The 20,762-nt window shown below is 41.9% G+C and overlaps 1 protein-coding gene across 1 annotated transcript in view; it reads left to right on the forward strand.

The window, feature by feature from the left end:
• dscama (Down syndrome cell adhesion molecule a) overlaps nucleotides 1-20,762 on the forward strand; it is a 93,030-nt gene that overhangs the window by 39,235 nt on the left and 33,033 nt on the right. The window contains exon 4 of the mRNA XM_041952023.1: nucleotides 20,420-20,566. Coding sequence (XP_041807957.1) covers nucleotides 20,420-20,566 — 147 coding nt within the window. The remainder of the gene's footprint in view (nucleotides 1-20,419; nucleotides 20,567-20,762) is intronic.

Here is a 20,762-nt window from a genome sequence, read left to right on the forward strand (position 1 = left end):
GTAGCTAACTGCCCGAGCAGCGCCTCGGGATACAAACAGATGGGAGTGTTTAGCAGCCTTACCCACCTACCCCTCCCACCCAAAGCACACACACGTACCAGAACCCACACACACACCTCCTCCACGTCTTCTTCGCCACCTCTCCTCTACCCTTTTTCTCCCTGTGCACCCCTACCACTCACTACCCCCCGCCAAATGTTCAGTTAACCTGTCAGCTCTCATTGCCCAAAATTCAAGATGCCATATGCCGCGCTTTGACTTCTAACCCTCCGCCGCCGCTCTTCCCTGTCTCCTTCATGGTGACATGAAAGTCCCCCTTGAAACACGAGGATGTCTCTCCTCCGCTGTTTGATTCAGAACGCCTGGCTGAGATCACAGCGATTGTAGGCGTTGCTTGTCTTGTATAATGAAAGCAGTCACTTAGCGCTACCCGACACAGTAGGAGCGCGTTTACCACAGCGGCATCGATGAGACGTTTGATGATCTACCTGGGTAAATCCAACAAATAACTTATGATGTTCCACCCTCGGTTCGTAATGTGCTGTGTCATGAGAGGGAAAACGACTGATGTGTGCACCATCTAATACGGAGCTCATGAGGTCTCATTACCTGATTGAGGGATGAATTTAAATGTTTCATTTCTCACTGAGATTGACTGATGGTTCAAATGAGAATGAGTACAGTGAAGCCCAGCAGCCCAGGAGCTTGTCCTTTGTTATAACATCTAATAACAGTCTCTTCTGCGAGCTTTGGCAGTCCTGTCCAGTGGATTCCGGGCCATTTGCCCTTGCACAGAGGGCAGCTCCCAGCAGGCCTGGGCATAGTGACAGTTTGTTGTTGTTTATAAGGTCATCCCCACCATAGGGGGCAGCATATTCATTACACCCACCCCATGGCTCTGTTTGTCTCCGGCAGTCTGTTTCTCTGTGGGCTCCTGTCATAAGGTCAGAGGGTACTTACTATCATCCTCCTCTTGTCTTCACAACAGGCCAGGAAAGTCATAATGCCTCTGGAAAGAGTTAAAAGGATAATTGGCCTCATCTAAACAAAAATGCCAAGTTTACATTGAGAAAGGGGGGAAAAAAATCACTAATAATCAAGTTATCCTGCATGTAGATGTAGCAAGATTCAGGTAGATTATTGACGTTAGAGTTACAGAGACTAGTCAATTCATTACTAGATCTCTAGTAAACTAATCAGCAACTATTTTAACAGTCAATTAATCACTTAAAGAAGCATTATGTAACTCTTTTGAAGGAAGAAATGACACGTTTGTCTTCTGAAAAAGAATAAAGTTGAATTCACAAGCCTAAACACACCTTTGCTCAGATCAGTATACTGAGAGGTTTTGTTGCTGCAGCCTTACTTGGTTGGGTATGACCACGTCAGTGACATTACTGAGGCGGTTTGGTAATATTATGATTCTCCTCTATTTGTGGTACTGTTACACTATGTTTTCATTTTCACCATTATCCCATCAGTTGTGGCCACAGTGGCTGCTGTTCAACAAAAGTTACGCAGTCAGTGTTTAAAGGTGAACAGCAGCCACTGCGGCCACAAGTGGCATTTATGTATTAATACTAACTGCATAACAGTAGCACCAGTAGACACCAGTCATCACACCATTGAACCCATTCAGTAAAGTAAGTTAAACAATGTCTCTCTAAAGTTAGCTTATCATTTGTAAGAGGAAGATTGTGTTATTCTTCGTTCAAAAGCTTTATTGGTTTGCTTTAAGCCCTTTATCAACCACAAAATGCTCAACATTTGATGGCTCTGACCTCCCAGGTGTGAGAATTTGCTACTTTTCTTCTTTTAGCATTGTTGTAAACTGTGAAAGACACTTTCATGGTTTGCTTATATTTTATAGAAAAAATAATTTCCCGATTAATCACAGTCAAGTCAGAGTACATCAGTGAGAAGGGTCTTTTATTAATTTGAATGCTGAAATTCAGCAGTTGAATCCAAGCTTTTAACACTTATCAGTGGTAAATTTCAGTCTGAGAATCACCTGCAGTAGCATGTAGTCTTCTGAAAGAGAAACACAGAGAGACAGAGGAACACAGAGTGAGGAAGTGTCTGGGAGTGGGAGCAGCGAGCTAAGTGAGGTTGTTAGGAGGAAGCGCTGACAGTCCAATCCAGCACAGCGACCATTCAAAAGACAGCTCCTTTTGTTTCTGCCTCCCTTTCTTCTGCCACGGTAGAAAAAGAGGGTGAATCTCTCTGTGTGCAGTAACCCACTGACACCTCCCTCTGATCTGCCTCCTGCACTCTACCTCCTCCACCCCACCACCACCACCACCACCATCACCATCACCCCCACCCTCCTCTACTTCTACTACATCCCTTCACTACCACTCTCCTCTCTCCACCTCCTCTCCCTCCACCGCTCTATCTCTCTCTCCCTCTCTATGCATATGCCATTGCCTAAGAGTCACTCTCCTGGTTGCCACAGTAACCAGCTCACCTCTCTCTCTCCCTCCCTCTCTCTCTCTCTCTCTCTCTCTCTCTCCCTCTCTCTCTCCCTCTCACAATGCACCTAAACAGGAGAATCTGTCTCAGTCTGACAGAGACAGAAAGAAGGGAAATTGGGGGGAGGCATATTTCAGAAAAAATTGCTGTTGCACAATTGTCTTCCTTTCTACAATTCTTATCTGTGCATGCACCACACAGCAGGCAAGGCAAGGCAAGAGAAAAGGAACAAGGGAAAAAACAAACGTGAGGGAATAAAGACGTGATATAAAAGAGAGTTCTGAATAACTGGGAGATCACGTGTGTGCAAAAAAAAGCGTTCCTAGAATGACAACCTTTATTTTTGTTACATTTACAGCACCAGTAGCCCCACTGCTAACAAGCATTCTCCACCTGCTCCAGCCATATTTCCCCATCCCCCTCCTCCATATCAGTCCACCCACCTCCTTCACCCCCCTCTCCTCTGCCGTGTCGTCTGTGAGGGGCAGTTAGGTGGTGGTGGTTAAGAGTCTGCCAATACAGCATTGTCCTTTAGACAAGTCATTCTGCACCTGAGCACTCTGTCTGTCTGTCTGTCTGTCTGTCTGTCTAGTACTGTCTCTCTGTCTCTAAATGTGCCCAATGCCCAATTACACTCTCATTACCTCCTAATTACCCTGGACACAACAGCAACTGGTAGCACAATCACAAAGAGAGCAGAATGTAAATCAGTTACATTCGTTCTGACATTATTTGTGGGACTCTTTTTTTTCTCTACTGGGTGGTGGCATGTTAAATGTTCCCCCGGTGATTGTGGTAATTTAGAGCAATATGGTAATTGAGGTGCTGATGGCTATTTCTCCTCTCACCAGACGCTGTTTTTGTCCTTTCATGAGCTGTTGTCGGCTAAATTACATTTAAGGTTTAATTGGGTATTTTAGATCTCGTGCATCGCAGTTGATGAATGATAAAAATCAGCTCAGTGATCATTGATTATCACTTTTCAGGGCATGCATCATGAATTAGATAGTCACTGGCTCATGCTGTTTTATTCATATAAGCTGAATAAGAATATCAGGGTACAATCTGTGATCTGTGAGCTATCACAACCAAGCTAACAAATTTTTTTTTTTCAAATTTTCTTTACCTTTGCACTGATTGTACACATATATGAAATAGATATTTTTAATGTTGATCTTTGTTTTATTACGAAGAAAGAATTTCCAAATAATTCATTTCATAAATGCTTCTATAAATACAACATTTTTACTGTCAGCATTGTATTGAGAGATCCATCCACTCTCGACTTCAGACCTCTGTGGATGAGTGATGTGGTGCTACTGTCACTTGAATGTGAACATCTCAACATTTTTGAGCATTTGCTGAAACAACTGAGGGAACTGGGAGGAAAATCTCCAACGTATTTTTTGCGCAAAGGGAAAATAGAACATCTCAGTTCATAATTAAAATTGTTGTGTTATATTTACTGTAAGAACATACAGTATCATTGAATGATCTTTTCAGTGTCCCAGCTGCATCCTTGCTGGTTTTTGTCCCTCTCTCTGGCTACACCAGCGCATGTTCTGTTGTCTCAGAAGACCTTCCTGATCTGGTCAAGTTGCTTTCTGAGTACGCAGATTTGAAAGGTTTTTACTAAACAAAGTGCAGCCACTCTGCCCACACATCAGTGCTTTAATTGCACAGTTGATCTTTTGCCAGACACTACTCTGCTCCTCGATGAAGGCTGCACACCTTTATGTGTCTGAAAAAAGTAGAAAAAAGTAAAATACATGGAACACCTGCCTCTGGTTTTAGTTATCCTTCTCCCACTGGTTTGAGCATTTTCTTTGTGGATAAGAAACTCATATCTCCAAACCTGCGAACTGCTTACAGAAACAAAACACCAACTATTCGGTCATATGAATGTTTCAGCCAGTGAAATATTCAGGCACTGCTTTTCTTTTAACTCTGCTTATTTGCAATTGCAGTCAGACCTGCTACATTAGGTTTGCATTCACCAGCTTTGAAGGAATGTCTCAGACAGTGACTCAGTGTAATTTTTTGGCCGTGCTAGGACCATGGCTTTAAGGATGGTAGTGCCAGTCTGTTGGTCTGCCAGTCCACCACTTTGGTCAAGACTGAAATATCTTAACCATTGGATGCATTGCCATGGAAGTTTGTACGTACAGTCAACGGCTCGACAGAGGATGAATGTGAATGACTTTTTATCTTGCATCATCAGCAGGTCCAAACTTTCACTTGCCTGTATTCAGTGAAGTATCTGTGCATCTAAAAGATTGATTGCCATGCATTTTGTTGCATATTTTGAAGGTCCCCAGAGCACAAATCCTAAAGACGCTGGTGATCTTTTTGCTGGTGCCACCAGCAGGTCAGCATCTGACTTTGTTTATCATTTTGGTTTAATACCTATAAAACTAATGGCATTCTCATCAGACTAAGCTGTACTTTGCCTTTATTGCAGATTATCAAACGTTAGTATGGTTGTTACCTCGCTTTAGAACGACTGAGCCTTTCCAGGATGCTCTTTTCTTACCCAATCATGATGATATCACCTGTTATCAATCAACCTGTTTACCTGTGGAATGATCCAAACAGGTGTTTTTGGAGCGTTCCACATCTTTCCCAGTCTTTAGTTGCTCCTGTCCCGACTTGTTTGACACGTGTTGTTGCATCAAATTCAAAATAAGCAGATATTTACAAAAATGAATGAAGCTGATGAGGTCTTTGTGCTGTTTTCAGTTGAGTATATTTCCAAAAGGATTAGCAAGTTACCACATTCTGTTTGAGTTATGTTTTACATGGTGGCTTTTTGGAATAGTGGTTCTACTGGTTTATGTTAAAAACCTTGATCCAAAAATATTTTTTTTAAAACAGTGATCCGTCTTTTTGGGGTCCATCCATCCATCCATCCATCCATCCTTCCCTTCTTCCTCCACCCATGCAGACTGGTTTCTGGTGTTTATAGGCTTCCTCAGCAGGCGGGGTTGTTTAACGAGGGCACGGGGACAGCGTGGCACTAATTGCTGTGTGTGATTTATACCAGGCTGGGACCAGGCAGGAACACAGGCAGACGATGGTACTCTGAGAGCAGCTGCTTCGCCCAATATTTACTTAACCCTCCGCTGGCGGGCCTGGCACCAGCGCCACTGACGATGGGCCTGTGGGGAGTCATTTCACTGCTTAGTATTATGTATAGCAGCATGGTTGGGGCCACGGTGGGGGACAGGCTCAAAGTGGGGGCGTGTGCTGTATGGGAAGGTAGATTGGAGCAATTAGAGGGAAAAATGTGATTGGTCTCCTGACAGTTTTGCTGGCCTGGAGGAATTGTTGCTAGGTGATACAATCACTATCTATTTTCAAAATAGTGGGATTTCTTTTTTAAGACAACCCAGCCTCGTAGTTTCAAAAATGTCACGTCAGTATTTTTTATATATTTTGTATTTATTTATGCTCAAATAAGTAAGTATAGGAAATACACAACAAAAGTATTTCACCTTAAATCTTTTTTTCTGCATGAATCACGAGAGGAGGCTTTAATGGTGATTAGTAGCGCTTTGACTGTGGTCCTATATTGAGCAGCATGATTTGTACAGTGCTCACTCTTCTGTCATGTGTTAGCAGTGATAGACACTTTCATCCCACGCCTGTCTGCCTGGCTCATTTGGAGTGATAGTCTGAGACATCGCAGGGTTTTGTATCCACAACTCAATTAGTCACACCTCAAATAAATTAGCAGGAAAAGGTGCCAAAGTATGCTCCTGTAGAACTTAAATAATATCCAAATTTTCACACCTCGTGTGAGCTTAATGATCCGTTTACACTTTACAGAATCAAACAAACACTGGATCGTGTTCAGTCCATGAACAGTCACATGCAATGGAAGAAAAAGAAGGGTGGAAAATAAAGGAGGGGAGCCTGATTCTGTCTCCACAGCAACATTGATTGATATTCTTCAGGTGGAGCAGCTGTCAAGCGGCCTGACCACTGCAAGCTAATGCTCTGCAGGGAGAGGGAGGCGGAAGAGGGAGGAGGAGGGGGGACACCAAGGAAAAGGCAAGAGATGAAAAGCAAGGAGACAGAGGGGACAGCGACAAAGCAGGAGATGGGGAGGGGAGGGAGACGGAATTGAAAAGCTATGATATAAAGGGAAGGAGAGATATTTTTCTGATGATTTTGAGCCACTGTAGAAGAGGTAGAGGCTTCTGTGAGAATTTGATTACATGGTAGTCGAGTCATCCTGTAAACAAGGGGTGTGTCTCCATTCTCTCCTCTGGAGATGTAAAGGGGGGTAAACGGCGTGTGGAGTCAGGTTGTTAAAGACTGTTAACGACTCGCTGATGTTAGTCAGCTGACATGCACTCAGTGTCGGCCTCTTATTAAAGATCTGATATCATTCAGTTTGTGTCATCCTCTGTGAATGTACTTCATATGATTAGTATTTTATTTAATTAAATATTTGTTACGTCAAATGACAAAATGTCATTTGTATAACATGAAAATGGCTCTTTTGAAAAATGCCACAAAACACAATCAACAATCTGTCCACAGCTTTGTTGTCCTAACTTATTGGTTTCTGAATCACCCTTAAAAATCCTTCTCTTCAAACACTAATGTGTTCTTGTGCTAATGTATGAGTGTGAGTGTGCACATTCCTCTGAACCTGTCTAGCTTGGCCATAAATATTCAGCTGGACTAATAAATGAATGTAGGTCTGAGTGAAACGACCTTGTAATCTAATTGTTGCTACGGCACATTCAGAAACCTTTACAAGGAAGTTGGTGAAAAGCCAGTCCCGCTGAGAGACGAGTGTCTACCCGCAGGAACCTTCCTCAGTCTTTTCTTTGTGCTCATGGACAACACATTTGATCGGTGAAGTTTGGAAAAGATTCATTTTGCGTTGCCTGTCAGGAACCGTTTATCAGTTTACATCTGCAAGCACAATTACTCCAATAGGTAAACAACATTATAATGTTGCAGCAGATCCTCAGGAATACTGTCTGTTTTTGCAACTACAGGTTTTATCTTCACTAATCAGAAATGTTGAAGCAGCTAAACCAGGCAGCAGTTTGTATAAACAGCATGATAGGCTTGATAATCAGCTCTGCTGAGGCGGGATGGAGTTCAGCCTCTGTCTCTCTGTCTTGCTGTCACTCTGAGTGATATAAATGTGTGTACATGACCATTTCAGTTTGTGAAATAAATGTACATAGACAGTCAGAGGAGAAAAGTCCAGACTGCACATCCAGTATGGAGGGAGGGAGTGTAATATTATTAGTATCATTATTATTATTTTTATTTACTTTTTATTTTTTTGGTAGTTATAAATCCAAATAGATTCACCACTGGTGGACTGTAACTATGTAAATTTTCTCAAGTACTGTAATTAATGATTAATAACACTTCTGAGGTACTTGAACTTTACTTACTGTTTTCTGCTACTTTATACTTTTACTCCACTACATTTACTGTCAGCTATAGCTGCTCTGCAGATTAAGAGTTTAAAAATCTATAATAAGCCTATATGATACAATGCATTGTTTTCCAGTAAATGAAACCACCCAACAGTATATAAAATAACTAGAATCAGCTCCACTCCAGCCAACTGCCTGTCAATATCAGTAATGGTAATATTCCAGCATTATAGTACACAACTCTGACAGAGACCATTTTGCCTGCATGGTCAGTACTTTTACTTAAAAATTCGAATGCAAGTCTTGTACTCAATTAAAGTGTCTGAATATGACTTCCCCTGCTGTGAATCACTCACTACGACTATGTGTATGTGTCACATCAAAATGCTTTTTGTCAGTTTTTGAGATAAAATGCAAATTTGAAGTGTTTCAAGTGAGTGTTGATAAAATTCAAATCTCCCTTTTCCCACTTCAATTAATTTAAAATTTACAAGCAAAAATTTTAGATAACTTTCCCTAATCATCCAAAGTCCAAATGAACAGTGGTAGAAGGTAATTAAGTGCATTTACTCACGTATTGTACTGAAGTGAGGTTTTGAGGTACTTTATTTTATTTCCATTTTATTTATTTTTATATTACTGTTTTATTCCACCACATTTTTATTCCGCCTGTGCATGTACACACAGGTGTCTGTGAGACCTGCGGGTTGGAATTATGCAAAGCTGCAGTATGTTGGGATTTACGTGAGGATATAAGAAACCATGTACTAATAAGAAGGATGCAGTTGTAACTTCCTGCAGCAAACTAAGTGGAGAGTGAGAGAGATGCCAATCAGGCCCAGTCTGTGCACACCCACACAGTCTTGAGAAAAAAACCTCGTCAGGCAAATCCGTGAAAATACCTGTGAGGGTCGGTCATGGCTGTGCAGGGTCTTTGAACTACACTTTATATGTTTTTATGTACAGATTTTATTTGCTGTTTTCACTCATTTCCAATATGGTTTTGTATCATTTTTATGTGTTTTAGTGAATGAGACAATAGCACACTAGGATGCACTGGGTTATTAGGATCAGGGTAATGGCGCTTGATTCAAGAAAACCCTAAAAACAAGCTGTAATGATCTTGGTCCATTGGCAGTCTCTGACTCTCATTTTATGAAAAAAAATATTGCTTTTACAGACTGAATGCTCGAGTAAATGTCATGTCAGGATGTAGTTTCTGTAATGTTGTGGATGGAGGCTGTAGCTCTGGGCTGTGATCAGACAGGGTGACTCATTAGAGAGCAGCACTCTGTCTCCTCCCTACACTCTACATAATCACTACAATGTGCTTGGTCCTTTTATTTGTATACTGTTATACTCACAGCATGTCACAGTGGTTTAACCTGTCACATTCTTTTTTTTAAATTCAGACTTGTTTTATCAGTAAGTCAAAGAACAGAACAGTCTGATCCATTGATAGATGAGTCCTGTCAGTTTGATACAGAGCAGAAGAAGACGATTTGGTGAATGAAGCTGTCTAAATGATCTCTATCTTTACATCCCTTCAGCACTCATTGGTGAACGTGTTTTAATTAAACCAGCTTTGTATACCGGGTGGTTTTTGTTTTGTTGTTTTCTGTTGCTCAGCAGTGGAGTTCAGCACCACGGAGAGTTCCACTCCCCTGTAGAGTCTGCCTCATCTGCAATCCGGAGATTTGAAATGAAAATGTTTGCTTTGGAACGATTAGCTTCATCTTGTTTTTTAATTTGCAATTTGTCTAAAGTAGTAGTAGTAGATGTTTTGGTGATTTTAGATTGCGCTTTGTGTATTGAGTTCAGTGATCCCAAAGAGGTGAAGTGAAAAAAGGTAAGAACACAGACTTAATGAATTACTGTGCCATTTTTCCCATTGACATCAGAGCTGCACCTGGCTGCCTTACTCACCTGTCTGTGTGTCTCTGTGCTGGTCAACCTGCTGCTACCAGGATTGAACTGATTAAATGATGGCAGGCTTTCTGCATATAAATAATGTCCATGTCATAATGACCCATACAATAATACATCCTGACCTACACTTGAACAAGGGAAGGTGAGAGTGATGCAGTTTGATAAAAAAAAAAAATGGCCTACTTATTATAAGAAAACAAACAAGCCTAGCATCTCTGACTATGACTTTAATGAGAGTTAAAATGACACCATCATTTTTTAAACAATTCGGTTGCGCCTTGACATTGGTGGGGACATGTCCCTACCGCCCATACTCATATCTACACCTATGATGTGAGGACATCCACTTATCACTACCACCAAAATGTTTCCAGCAGAGACTTTCTTAACATAGAGGTTTTTCTTCACAGTGAGGATCAAAGTACATGAACGTTCAAAAGTTTGAAATCACCTGCTACCAAAGCTTGAGTCAGTACAGTCAGATGGCGCAGAGGACTACTCTATATTTTCAAATGGTATTTCAAGCTTGTAGGTCATAGAAACGCCTCTTTACAAATAGATGTTATTTTGTATGAGGGCTTTGCAAAACCGGTAATGTTTTGTACATGGAGAACAAAATGCTGTACAATGGTTCAACCAGACTGACAACTGAAAGGACAGAAAGAGACAAAGATTTAAATAGATCAGGTTCCTGTTTCTGAGTCAAGTGCACAGTGATGCCTATAAAAAGCTGGACTCAACAGGTGTGATGCTTTAGCAAAACTGTGCTTAAAAATACAAAATGCAAGGCTAGCCTTGGGTTAGCTCTATTGAAACTGGACTGACAAATCACAGTTTAAATCTATTCAATCTAACCTCTTAGCAGACTGCAGAGGGTCCAGAGAAAAACAGGGTCCCAGAATATGTACCGCCCAATCGCACTGTTAATAATAATGATTGATGGTCACTTTGTTTTTCTGGACTGGAAAACAAATTCCAAATCGATGTTTATTTGGGGGAAAAATAGTTCCAACAGTATTCTTCCCAGTCATGCAACACCATGAAGGACATCCACCAAATGGAAGTTTTAATTATTTACTTATTCTTCTTTTGTGGCCCAAAAGAAGACACTGTGTCTGTCTTTGTGAAAACAGCCATAATTGAAGGAAAGAAGAAAAACATCAATAGAACAGGTGTTTCTGAACTTTTTAATCAAAGTGTATATCTATGTGTAAGTCTGTGGAAAGCAGTGTCACATGCCTCGTCCCGCCACGACTTTCTCCCACTCTTACTCCTCTCTACCTTCCTCTTTCTCCCACTGCTCCCTTCTTCCCTCCCCTCCTCAGTGTGGCTCCTGAATATTTAATAAGCCTGAATTACTGAGGCCCTCAACCGTAATGACGGGGAAATCAGACAATTAAATCAGAAGGGCTCCGGCTTTAAGTCTCACCTCCCCCAGAGGAGCCAGAGATTATTTAAAGTGGCACACTGTTTGATTATCTAATCCTCCTCTTGCCCCCTCTGCTTTACTCACAGAGCAGCATCGCCTGCTCCACTTGCCACCACAAATTACCATGAAACACCAATGAGCACTGTATTTAAGTCCTTTTCCATAAGCAGGAATGTGGTGCAATGAAGTCTCCAGGGAATGGCACTATGGGAGTAACTCTTTTACGCTCAGGTTATCACAGTTTAGCAAGGGCTTGAAGGGTTGTTTCGTTCTCACTTAGGAAATGTAATTAACAACCACGCTGAGATGCGAACATTTGCATGAAAACCACATTACTTTGCATCGAAAATGGCCCTTGTGTGCGCACAAACATCATTTCTAAGTGTGTATCAAAGGTGTTTAAGACAATGAGGACCATCTACAATATCTACCTCGCTTCTCCAGGTGGCAGAGAGCATATTCAAGCTTTTCCTTTTTATGTTTAATCCTGAGCTTTCATCAAGCATGAGTGAAAGGGGAGCATGAAGTGTGTGCGTGTATGTGTGCAAACAGACGATTGTATGGCACCCACTAACATAACTCTGACCTGCCACATTGCTCTTTGAAGTGAAAAGCTGCAGGACGGGAAACAGGCTCGGCTCTTCTTTTGCCTCCAAAACAGAGCCTGCTTTGTTTGGGTTTGGCGATAAGCAGAATTGTTGTCATCTTGACTTATTATCCAGACAAAGTGACTGATTGTGATTGAGTAGATAGTAATAGCTTCCTTCACGCCTGCCAGTGCATAACACACACAGAGGTTCTCACAGAGAGATGAATATTCATGATTATACAGCTGAGGCTCAACACTGGCTCATTTAGTGTTGGCCAGAGAGAGGCCAATGATAGCATTGTAAACACACAACCATCAGGGGTTTAATAGCTCGACTCCAGCACTGGCTAATTACGCCGCACATGCAGCCGCAGACACACTGCAGACAGAAGCGCACGGGAACAGATTTGAAAGCTATTGTGGCGGAGATTTCCCTCCTCAGTTTTGACTTCAGCAGACAAACATTTGTCTGGTAGAAAAAAGTGCTCACACAGCTGCCTCGAAACAGCCTGGTGGAGAATAGAGACGTCCTGTCATAGTATGTCACTGTCTGCCAAATGAGTCCTGTACAAATAAACTCCATTCTTATGCTGCCCATTGTTTGATTCTGTTTATATTTGAAGAGATAGAGTTTCATTGGTCTGTCTACACCAGCGGGTCCCACAGTTTGCTGAACATAAGAGCAGTTCTTCATAATGGACGAAGCCACTGACTTGAATTCCCCATGTTTTACACATGGAAGTCTGTTCACTGCTCCTGGGGAGTCCTACTGCATGGTGGAAAGACTTTTCTGGCTCCAGAGGCAGATGAACTAAAGAAACTGCCTTAAGTGGTGTCACTTGAGTCAGCATCGGCTCGGGCTAAGGCGTTAGAGAGAAGTGAGCTTTCCAAACCTCCAAAGCCTGTTCCGCTGGCTTGAGGTTAGCGGCTGAAGGCTCGCTGCTCCTAGCACAGCCAAATCTCAGAACAGTGGCCAAGTTGTACTGTGGTGCTGTAGGAAGAAGCAAGTTTTAGCAAGGAAGAGGATGTGCCTGCGAAATCAATGCCCTTTGAATCAATTTGATTTTTTTTAAAACTGTCCATCATAAGCCTTACAGTGTTATAGTAGTCCAATGTTAAATCAGTGGAGCATCTTTTAATAGCCCACAATCACAGCCACCCTCTGAGACTGACATGGCAGGTGGCCCTGTTATGTCCAAAATGTAGTTTTAAACAAAATAATTTACTTCAAAGACACTAGATCTAAAGCCGTTAAAGACTATACCATTTAAATGTTCAACCTTAGCACTCAAACTGGCACCTATCATTACTGATTCTTTACTCCTTCTTGCATTGTTTTATATCTCAATCTGGGTTGTCTTGTAGAACGTCAGTCTGAATACAGACAGTGTCTAAAATCTGTCTTCCCTTTAACACGACAGAAAAATGTGGGCCAGCGCTGAGGCCAAGCGCCTCAGGGTCTAAGTTTCCCTATTGCCTCCTGATTTGAATATCGTTCAACGACCATTTGCATCTAGTTTTAATAGTGGTTTATTCAGTCAAGCAGAAGATGACATCTTTATCTGTGGTTGACATATGAGGCCGTTAGCCTCAGGCTAGCGTGTGTCTAGTTAATGAGCAGAGGGATGCTGCCGCTGATTAGGAGCAGCAATAAAAAAGCTCAGCCTTCTACTCTGACTCAACTCTGTAGCGAGCAGTTGGGGTCTAGACCCAGATAGACTTCTTCAAGTTTGTAGTCCAGGTGTGATGAGAAATTAGGCCAACTGCTTGGTTTGTGTGTGTTTCTGTATTCTTGTATTTGTGTACTTATTGGGGCCTAACACAATTCAAACTGTTCATGGGATGGAGAGGGAGTTTTTGCCTGCTTATGTCTGCGTGGAGATTTAAGGTGCAGTGTGTTTTACAGTAGCAGCTTCTCAGAAACAGAAAGCTACACCTTCTCAAGCTGAAGTTATGACTGCATGTTTTTATTTTTACACAATTCATAAAACATAGAAAACTTCACCAGGGCTGCAGGTTTCAAGCATTTTCATCACTGATTAATCTGCCAATAATGAACAAACAACACACACATAACAAACACAGTTTCTCATAGTCACAATTCCCCAAACTTGATGTCTCCAGGTGTCCTCTTTGTTCCACCGAGAGTCCAGAACCCAAAGATATTTAGTTTAATACCAAAGAAAAACAGCAGTTCTTTACATTTGCGAAGCTGGAACTAAACACTTTAGCATTTAGCTTTTGGCATTTAGATTAATAGGATAACAGATTTATCTCCCCTAATTGTTTCAGCTCAAATCTTTATGTCCGCCTCCTGTTTACGTGCCGTTTATTTGCATGGCCATAAAGGATGTTTTGAAGTATCTTTATTATGATAAAAAATGTGATATTTTATGTATTTTCCAACAACAGTCGCACAACGTATGACACACTCTATCCTTACACCCTGGATTTGGAAAAGGAACAGCTTCAGAAAAAACCCTTTGACAGGGAAAAGATGGAAGAAACTTCAGGAAGAGCAGCAAACGTCCATGAGGAACAACATCTCTGTCCTTTAGGACAAACAGACATTAAATACTGTAGACGTGGTGTGTATAGTAACAATCAATAATAAGATTATATCATAAAAAATCAGAATGGCAATATTATGTAGGCAAATTTCAATCACATATGAAGAATAAGTAGGACAAAGCGGTATAATTCCTACAACATTTCATCATGTGTATTAACAATTAAAATCAAAGTGTCATTTTCAAGGCGAGGCATGACGCTTCATATATATTTTATTGTGTGTCTAAGCACTGAAACATTTGACTGGACAGTGTGGCCGTGTGTTTCCACTTCTCCACCATTTACAGCACTGGGAATAATGCTTGCTAAGCGAATGGTGGCCAGTGTGTTGCCATGGCAACCCCAGCAGCTGTCAGCGGGCCTCCTGTAAGAATGACAAATGATTTTTATTAGAGGGGCACTAAATTGGTGGAATCCCCCTCTCCATAGAGATGCTTATCCCAGCCCGATCAAACCGGAGTCAGTCTGCCAATAACTCTGACCAGGCCTAATTACAACACAGCCCTCCTGGGCTCATCATACACTCATTATTACTCACAGACTACACCGGCAATTCTGGCGCCAGTCACTGCGTGACATTTTCATAGTGGGAAACAATGTGGTGTCGCATATGGCGCCATTATGGCGACAGTTTCTTCAGTACTTGCTAAATTTTCATTTTACCAAATGGGAATTTAATTTGGCAGTGCTTTTCATAGATGGAGGGATGCAAGAAATCATTTGAAATTTGAAGTCCTTTTAACAGTTATCATCTGCCTGTCACAATCGTATTTATATATTTGTTTTCACGTGTGGTCACAATCACAGGAAGAATCTCTCTGCAAATCTAAGCTTTAGATATTTTCTGTCGACAATAATACAGAAGAGTACTGAGCAAACATACTACTTTTGTTGAAAATGCAACTCTGCAAGACCCAAAATCCACAGGCACCTGACCGCCTCAGTAAAGATACTCTCCAGAACACACACTGCTTTTTGTTCTGTTGATTAATTAAAGCCCCCCAGCACAAATCTGGCTTACATGTTCAATTTTTGGGTTCAATTTAAAACACATTGTTAAGGCACATTTTCAAAAGGAATTATTTGAAGTGGAAAGCACAAGCTGATGCACCCAATCACCTGACACAAGCTCTCTTTTTCTACTTATTTGCCACCTCAAGAAGGTTTCATAAAATCAATTCTCCATGCAGATAGGTGTTGGTTTGTTAGTGTGCAGCTGTACAAGCAACATGGATTATCTTTTTCGTCAAGCTGTGTGACTTTGAGTGGCCAAGGTTACAGTGACACTGTGGGCCCCGGCTGTCTCCAGGGACCTCACTCCACTTGCTAATACACTCCAAGACAGTTGCACAGTGGGGAGACTGCCAGCAGAGTGATGAGGAAGCAATTTTTATCTGCATTGTTTAGCTGACTCCACGGGTTTCCTGTAAGTGGCGTCCAGACTGTTGGTGTTGATAGGTCAGACGATTCAAAGTTCTTCAGAGTCAGAGGGTGGCAGGTTGTTCAAGGTCATAAGAGAAAATAATAATCTCATTTTTTCTCAGTTAAGAAAAGCAGACAGGGATGTTCCCATGTTTCAACAGTAGTTTCTTTGCTAACATAATGCACTTGGAGGATTGTGCGGCATGCAAAGCTGCAAAGGTACACAGGTATACTCAAACCTGTGTTCATTGTCACAGTATCTTTACATTGTGTGAAGTACAGTCCTTGCTTGGAAATCAGACAGAGCGTGTAGGAAACAGAGACAGAGGTACCGGGCTCCTGTTGAGATCTGTCAGGCAGACAGGGCTGACATTTTTTTTGATAATTGCTCTGCCTAGCCATGATCTTGAATTAGCATATGAAAGTTGTGTCTTTTTTTTTTCCTTCACTGGGAGCGCATAGCTGTAAGCTAATTTGTAAGTCATTTTAGATGACAGAGAGTGGTTGTATCCCAGAGGTGCTCTTTCCCTCTTGATCCTTTATTTTCTCTGTCTCTCTCTCTCCTGCTTGCTCTCACTATCTCTTCTCTCCCTCCTCCCATCTCATCTCTCCTCCACTCATGTCTCAATTATAGAATATTGAAATGACTCAGGCAACTGAGGTAACTCTTTCAGCTGCTTTGAGGCAGATGGTCGCCCAGCAAGCGTAGTTTAAAGTGCTCAGCTATGTCATCGTGTGCCACTGTGTTCCACCTTATTGGAAGTCCTTCTCTCATAGTCCCTGTCACGAGTCAACTTTTGTGTCCACATTGACGACACATCCACACCAGCGCAAACTGTCCTTGGGGTGCAACAATCGCATTGTAATATGGACATGATTCAGACTTTTCCACAATGTTGCTCTTACACAATATATCTCACAAGCAATTTAGTTTTTGGTGAAACACTGCAAGGCCTCCCAATTTCAATGAACAAAGAGTCTACTTGCACCCTCAGTGTGGCTTAAATGGGGATTAATTGAAGCTATTGAGTGTGGATCCACAGAAAGGGACTTGTGTTTGCGGCACCTCCGATGCCAAAGCAGCTGGGCGGGCAGTGGAAGGGAAGAGTAGACGACTGATAGGCCAGCAAGCCACCTGTGGTGAAATGAAGCCATAGTTTCAGAAAAATACACTAATACGGCCAGGTGTGGACTCAAACGCATGCTCATATGGCTAGCATGTTAACACACACAGTGCAAGAACAATGGAGGCTGTCTCTCAGGCAGTGTTAGTATGCAGTAGGTGGAGCAGAGAGGAGCAGGGTAAAGCGTAGTGGAGCGCCTTCGATCGTTATTATTGACCATTCCTCCATGCAGTTGTGTGCTGCGTAAACACATCCACACTCAGTCGCATGCACACACGCACAGAAACACACACACAAAAGCTTTAATATGCAGACACACAAGCCAGTGGGATTTGAGATAACTGCAGTGGTACGAGAATACACAGAAATGCCCTCAGCTTACAAGGACAAGCACATATAATACAGCACTGTAGGCCCGCAGCTCTGTGTGAAACAATCAATTCTGTTTGTTGGTAGCGAGCGCAAGCTGGTTCTGAGAAGAAAGAAAAGGAGGCTAACCAAGAATCGAGAATATGACCAAACACAATTGCCCCGGACATTTTTTTCTATTCTAAATTAATACCAACCAGCCACCCTCTGCAGTGGTCTAAAGATGTTCTTACTCACTGTTAATTTACTTCCTGCTGAATAGATGCTCTGCTGTGTTTGCAAACTGTTACAGAATCTACTAATATTAGATCTCTTATCACTGGAAACTCTTCTAAATGGTGAAGACACAGAACAATTCAGATTTTCAGATTCTAAACATAATTGTCTTCACTTCACAGGAACTACAGTGGACAAGAGGTTCCCTAGAAGCTGAATTGTTTCAAAGCATTGTGATGATGTACATTATTTATACAGTGGAGGCAGAATGGAAAAGAGCGCCGAAATGCATCTTTACTTTTGGCTACCTCTACTACCTCACTAATTAACACGTTATATGTCATTTGTTTCATTTGGACAAAAAAACGCAGATGAAAAAACATTAGGTTGTGGTTTAAGCTTTCGAGATGCTGGTGGGCAAACTATTCACGTTTGGACATAACCAGGCTAGCCGTTTCGCCCCACTTCCACTATTAATGCTAAGATAAGCTAATTGTCTCCAGTCCTAGCGCTGTACGTAGCACAACACACAAACAAGACAGCAGATAAGCCCATTTTTTAAAATGATTTTGGAAACAGTGATGTTTCCAATGTAAAACATGGGCTAACATGTGAGTCTACTCAGTGAGAAATTCAGTTATAATCCACAGACAGTTCACCAGGAGACGAGAGACAAGCACACACACACAAACATGCATGTAAACGTGTGTGTGTGTGTGTGTGTGTGTGTGTGCGTGTGTGTGTGTGTGTGTGCGTGTGTGTGTGTGCCTGTTTTAACGTGCATTCAAAACACAGGCTTACTCCCCTCTCCCAACCCTGGCCTTTTGTTACAGTGACAGGCAGTCTGTTCTAATGAAAGCTCCTCTCATTCATGAGCCTGCCTTGTCAACTTTTGATGCCAGACAACTTTCAGAGGGAAAGAGGGGGGAAGAAGATGGAAAAATCAGAAAGGAAAGACTGGAGAGGCAGCCTGTTCTCCCGTTTCCTTTGATATCTGCTTTCTCTGAATTGTTTCCGTCCTTGAAAATGAACTACATTTGCTACCAGCAAAATTCAAATTTGATAATATTCTATTGGCTTGTCTGTGTGGTTGTACAATTAAGGACTGCAGACACACACATAGGGCTTGTACCACCTCTCCTGTCCCCCTCATTTTACCGCTGGTTGTCTGTCATACTACAACATTTCGACCACGAGCTGAAAAACCCCTTCAGGATATCAAATCCATGGTCTCTCATTTCTAACTAGGTCATCACTTGCTCACAATAGCATCTTCACTACCCTCCTCTGTGTATTGCTCCCTCTCCTTCTCTGTTTTCTCCCCCCATTTGTCTCCCTTTCATTCATCCCTTACTTTTTGCACTGTGTCTATAATCTGTAAACACTCAAAGTCATCTGTCGTTCACTCCATCCACTGTGTGCGAATGTAAGATACTCAGAATTTTTTCCAAATCTTTCCAAAGATTTAGCTCATTTTGTGCAGAAAGAGTCCCCTTCCCCTGCAGCTTTGTTGTGATATTTAAAACAGAAATTTAGAGTGACCAAATGTCGTTTGATGATATTTTCAGTAATTAATGATTTATTGTTGGGTTGTTGCAGATTATCACTTAAACACAGTGATCATAGCTTGCACTTTTACTCCTCTTTATATTATTTTAGCATGCACTGTGCAAGGGCCTGTACCAGTAATATTAATCTGTGTTAAACTGTCGTGACAGGACTAAATGAGAGTAATTCAACAGCCCATAAAGTCTGCTTATGATATCTCTACCAATATTGCCAGAATCCCTCAATATACGGCGGCCCCATTTGATCCCTGTCCCAGATTGGCCTCTCCATCATCTGTGACATGGAATACCCCGGCAGCCACCGGCTATAGCACACATCACTCCTCATAAACACTGACTACCTCTCTCTACTTCCATGTGTTCACACAAATTAGCATAACATCAGCATGATATTAGCACATCCGACCTGCACAGCCATGGCTTATCAAAGCGCTCTGTGATCCCTGGCTCCCTGCGCTTTAGTCTGCAGCAGAGGAAGACAGAGAAACCGAGCGAGAGAGAGAGATGGAGAGTTTCCCCCAAGAGAGAGAGAGAAAAGAGAGCGATGAGCTACATGATAACGAGCTGTGTTACACCGCTACACAACACACAGCCTTGTCACAGCGCCTCAGAGCTGTGCTGAGCTAAATGGGCTGCAGCAGATGTTTGGTGACTACAATCACACAGAGCTGCGTACCTCACTTGACTTGCAAATATTTGCTAAGAGACTTCAAAATTGGATTTTCTGTATTTTCTTCTTTTAGAATGTGTAAGGTAGTGATTCCAGTGCATAAGAATGAATACACACACCATGCTCTCTTCTCACACTGTGTAACTGCAGAGTATTATTTGTTATAAAATGCTAGTTGTTCCCTGTGATGAAATCCAGAGGCAATGATCCTTTGTTTATTCCTTTCATGTGTCACATGCAGTGTTCCAGACACCACTAGTTAGATTTTGGCAAAAGAATGGAGACAGTGCATTTCATCCAACTGAGCATTTTCAGGATTACACTGATTGATGTGGGGTCCAATATTACTTGTCAGTCTGCAGGCCAGAGACACACTTCAAGAGAATCTACAAGCTACAGTTTGTTTTTCCAGAACGTTCGACATTATACTAACTGACCAGAGGCAATGCACAGCGCTTACAGGTCACATGAAGGTGACATATTCGATGCTGATTGGCCCGCGGGCAGTTAGAATGTGCATACGAGCTGTCATTTTAAAATGTTGCTTGGGTTTAATTGTTTTGTTAGGACCTGTACTGTTGCTGTTTAAAATTGCACCATGCATCAATGATGTATAGTGATGGAACACGTTTTATTTGTTTGTTTCCAGTGTCACGGTTTCTCATCACATCCACGGGAGCCTTGTATATCCTGGATGTGCAAATGGAAGACGGGTTGTACAACTACAGGTGTATGACACGTCATCGGTACACAGGGGAGACCCGACAGAGCAATAGCGCCCGCCTCATTGTCTCAGGTAAGAGGAACTCCAAAATATTCATCCTTTTCAAGCTGGATATCTCAGACTTTCTGAACCGTCTAGGAGGTGGATGATATTTATGCTTGACTATAAATGACACAACTCAAGTAAACAAACAAATGTGAACCATAAAAAGCATGAAACCTAACTCTCTTATTATTATTATTCGTTTGTTTTTCCATTTACTTTTGAG

Source organism: Chelmon rostratus, chromosome 14 (genome assembly GCF_017976325.1).
Source record: "Chelmon rostratus isolate fCheRos1 chromosome 14, fCheRos1.pri, whole genome shotgun sequence".
Classification (NCBI taxonomy): domain Eukaryota; kingdom Metazoa; phylum Chordata; class Actinopteri; order Chaetodontiformes; family Chaetodontidae; genus Chelmon; species Chelmon rostratus.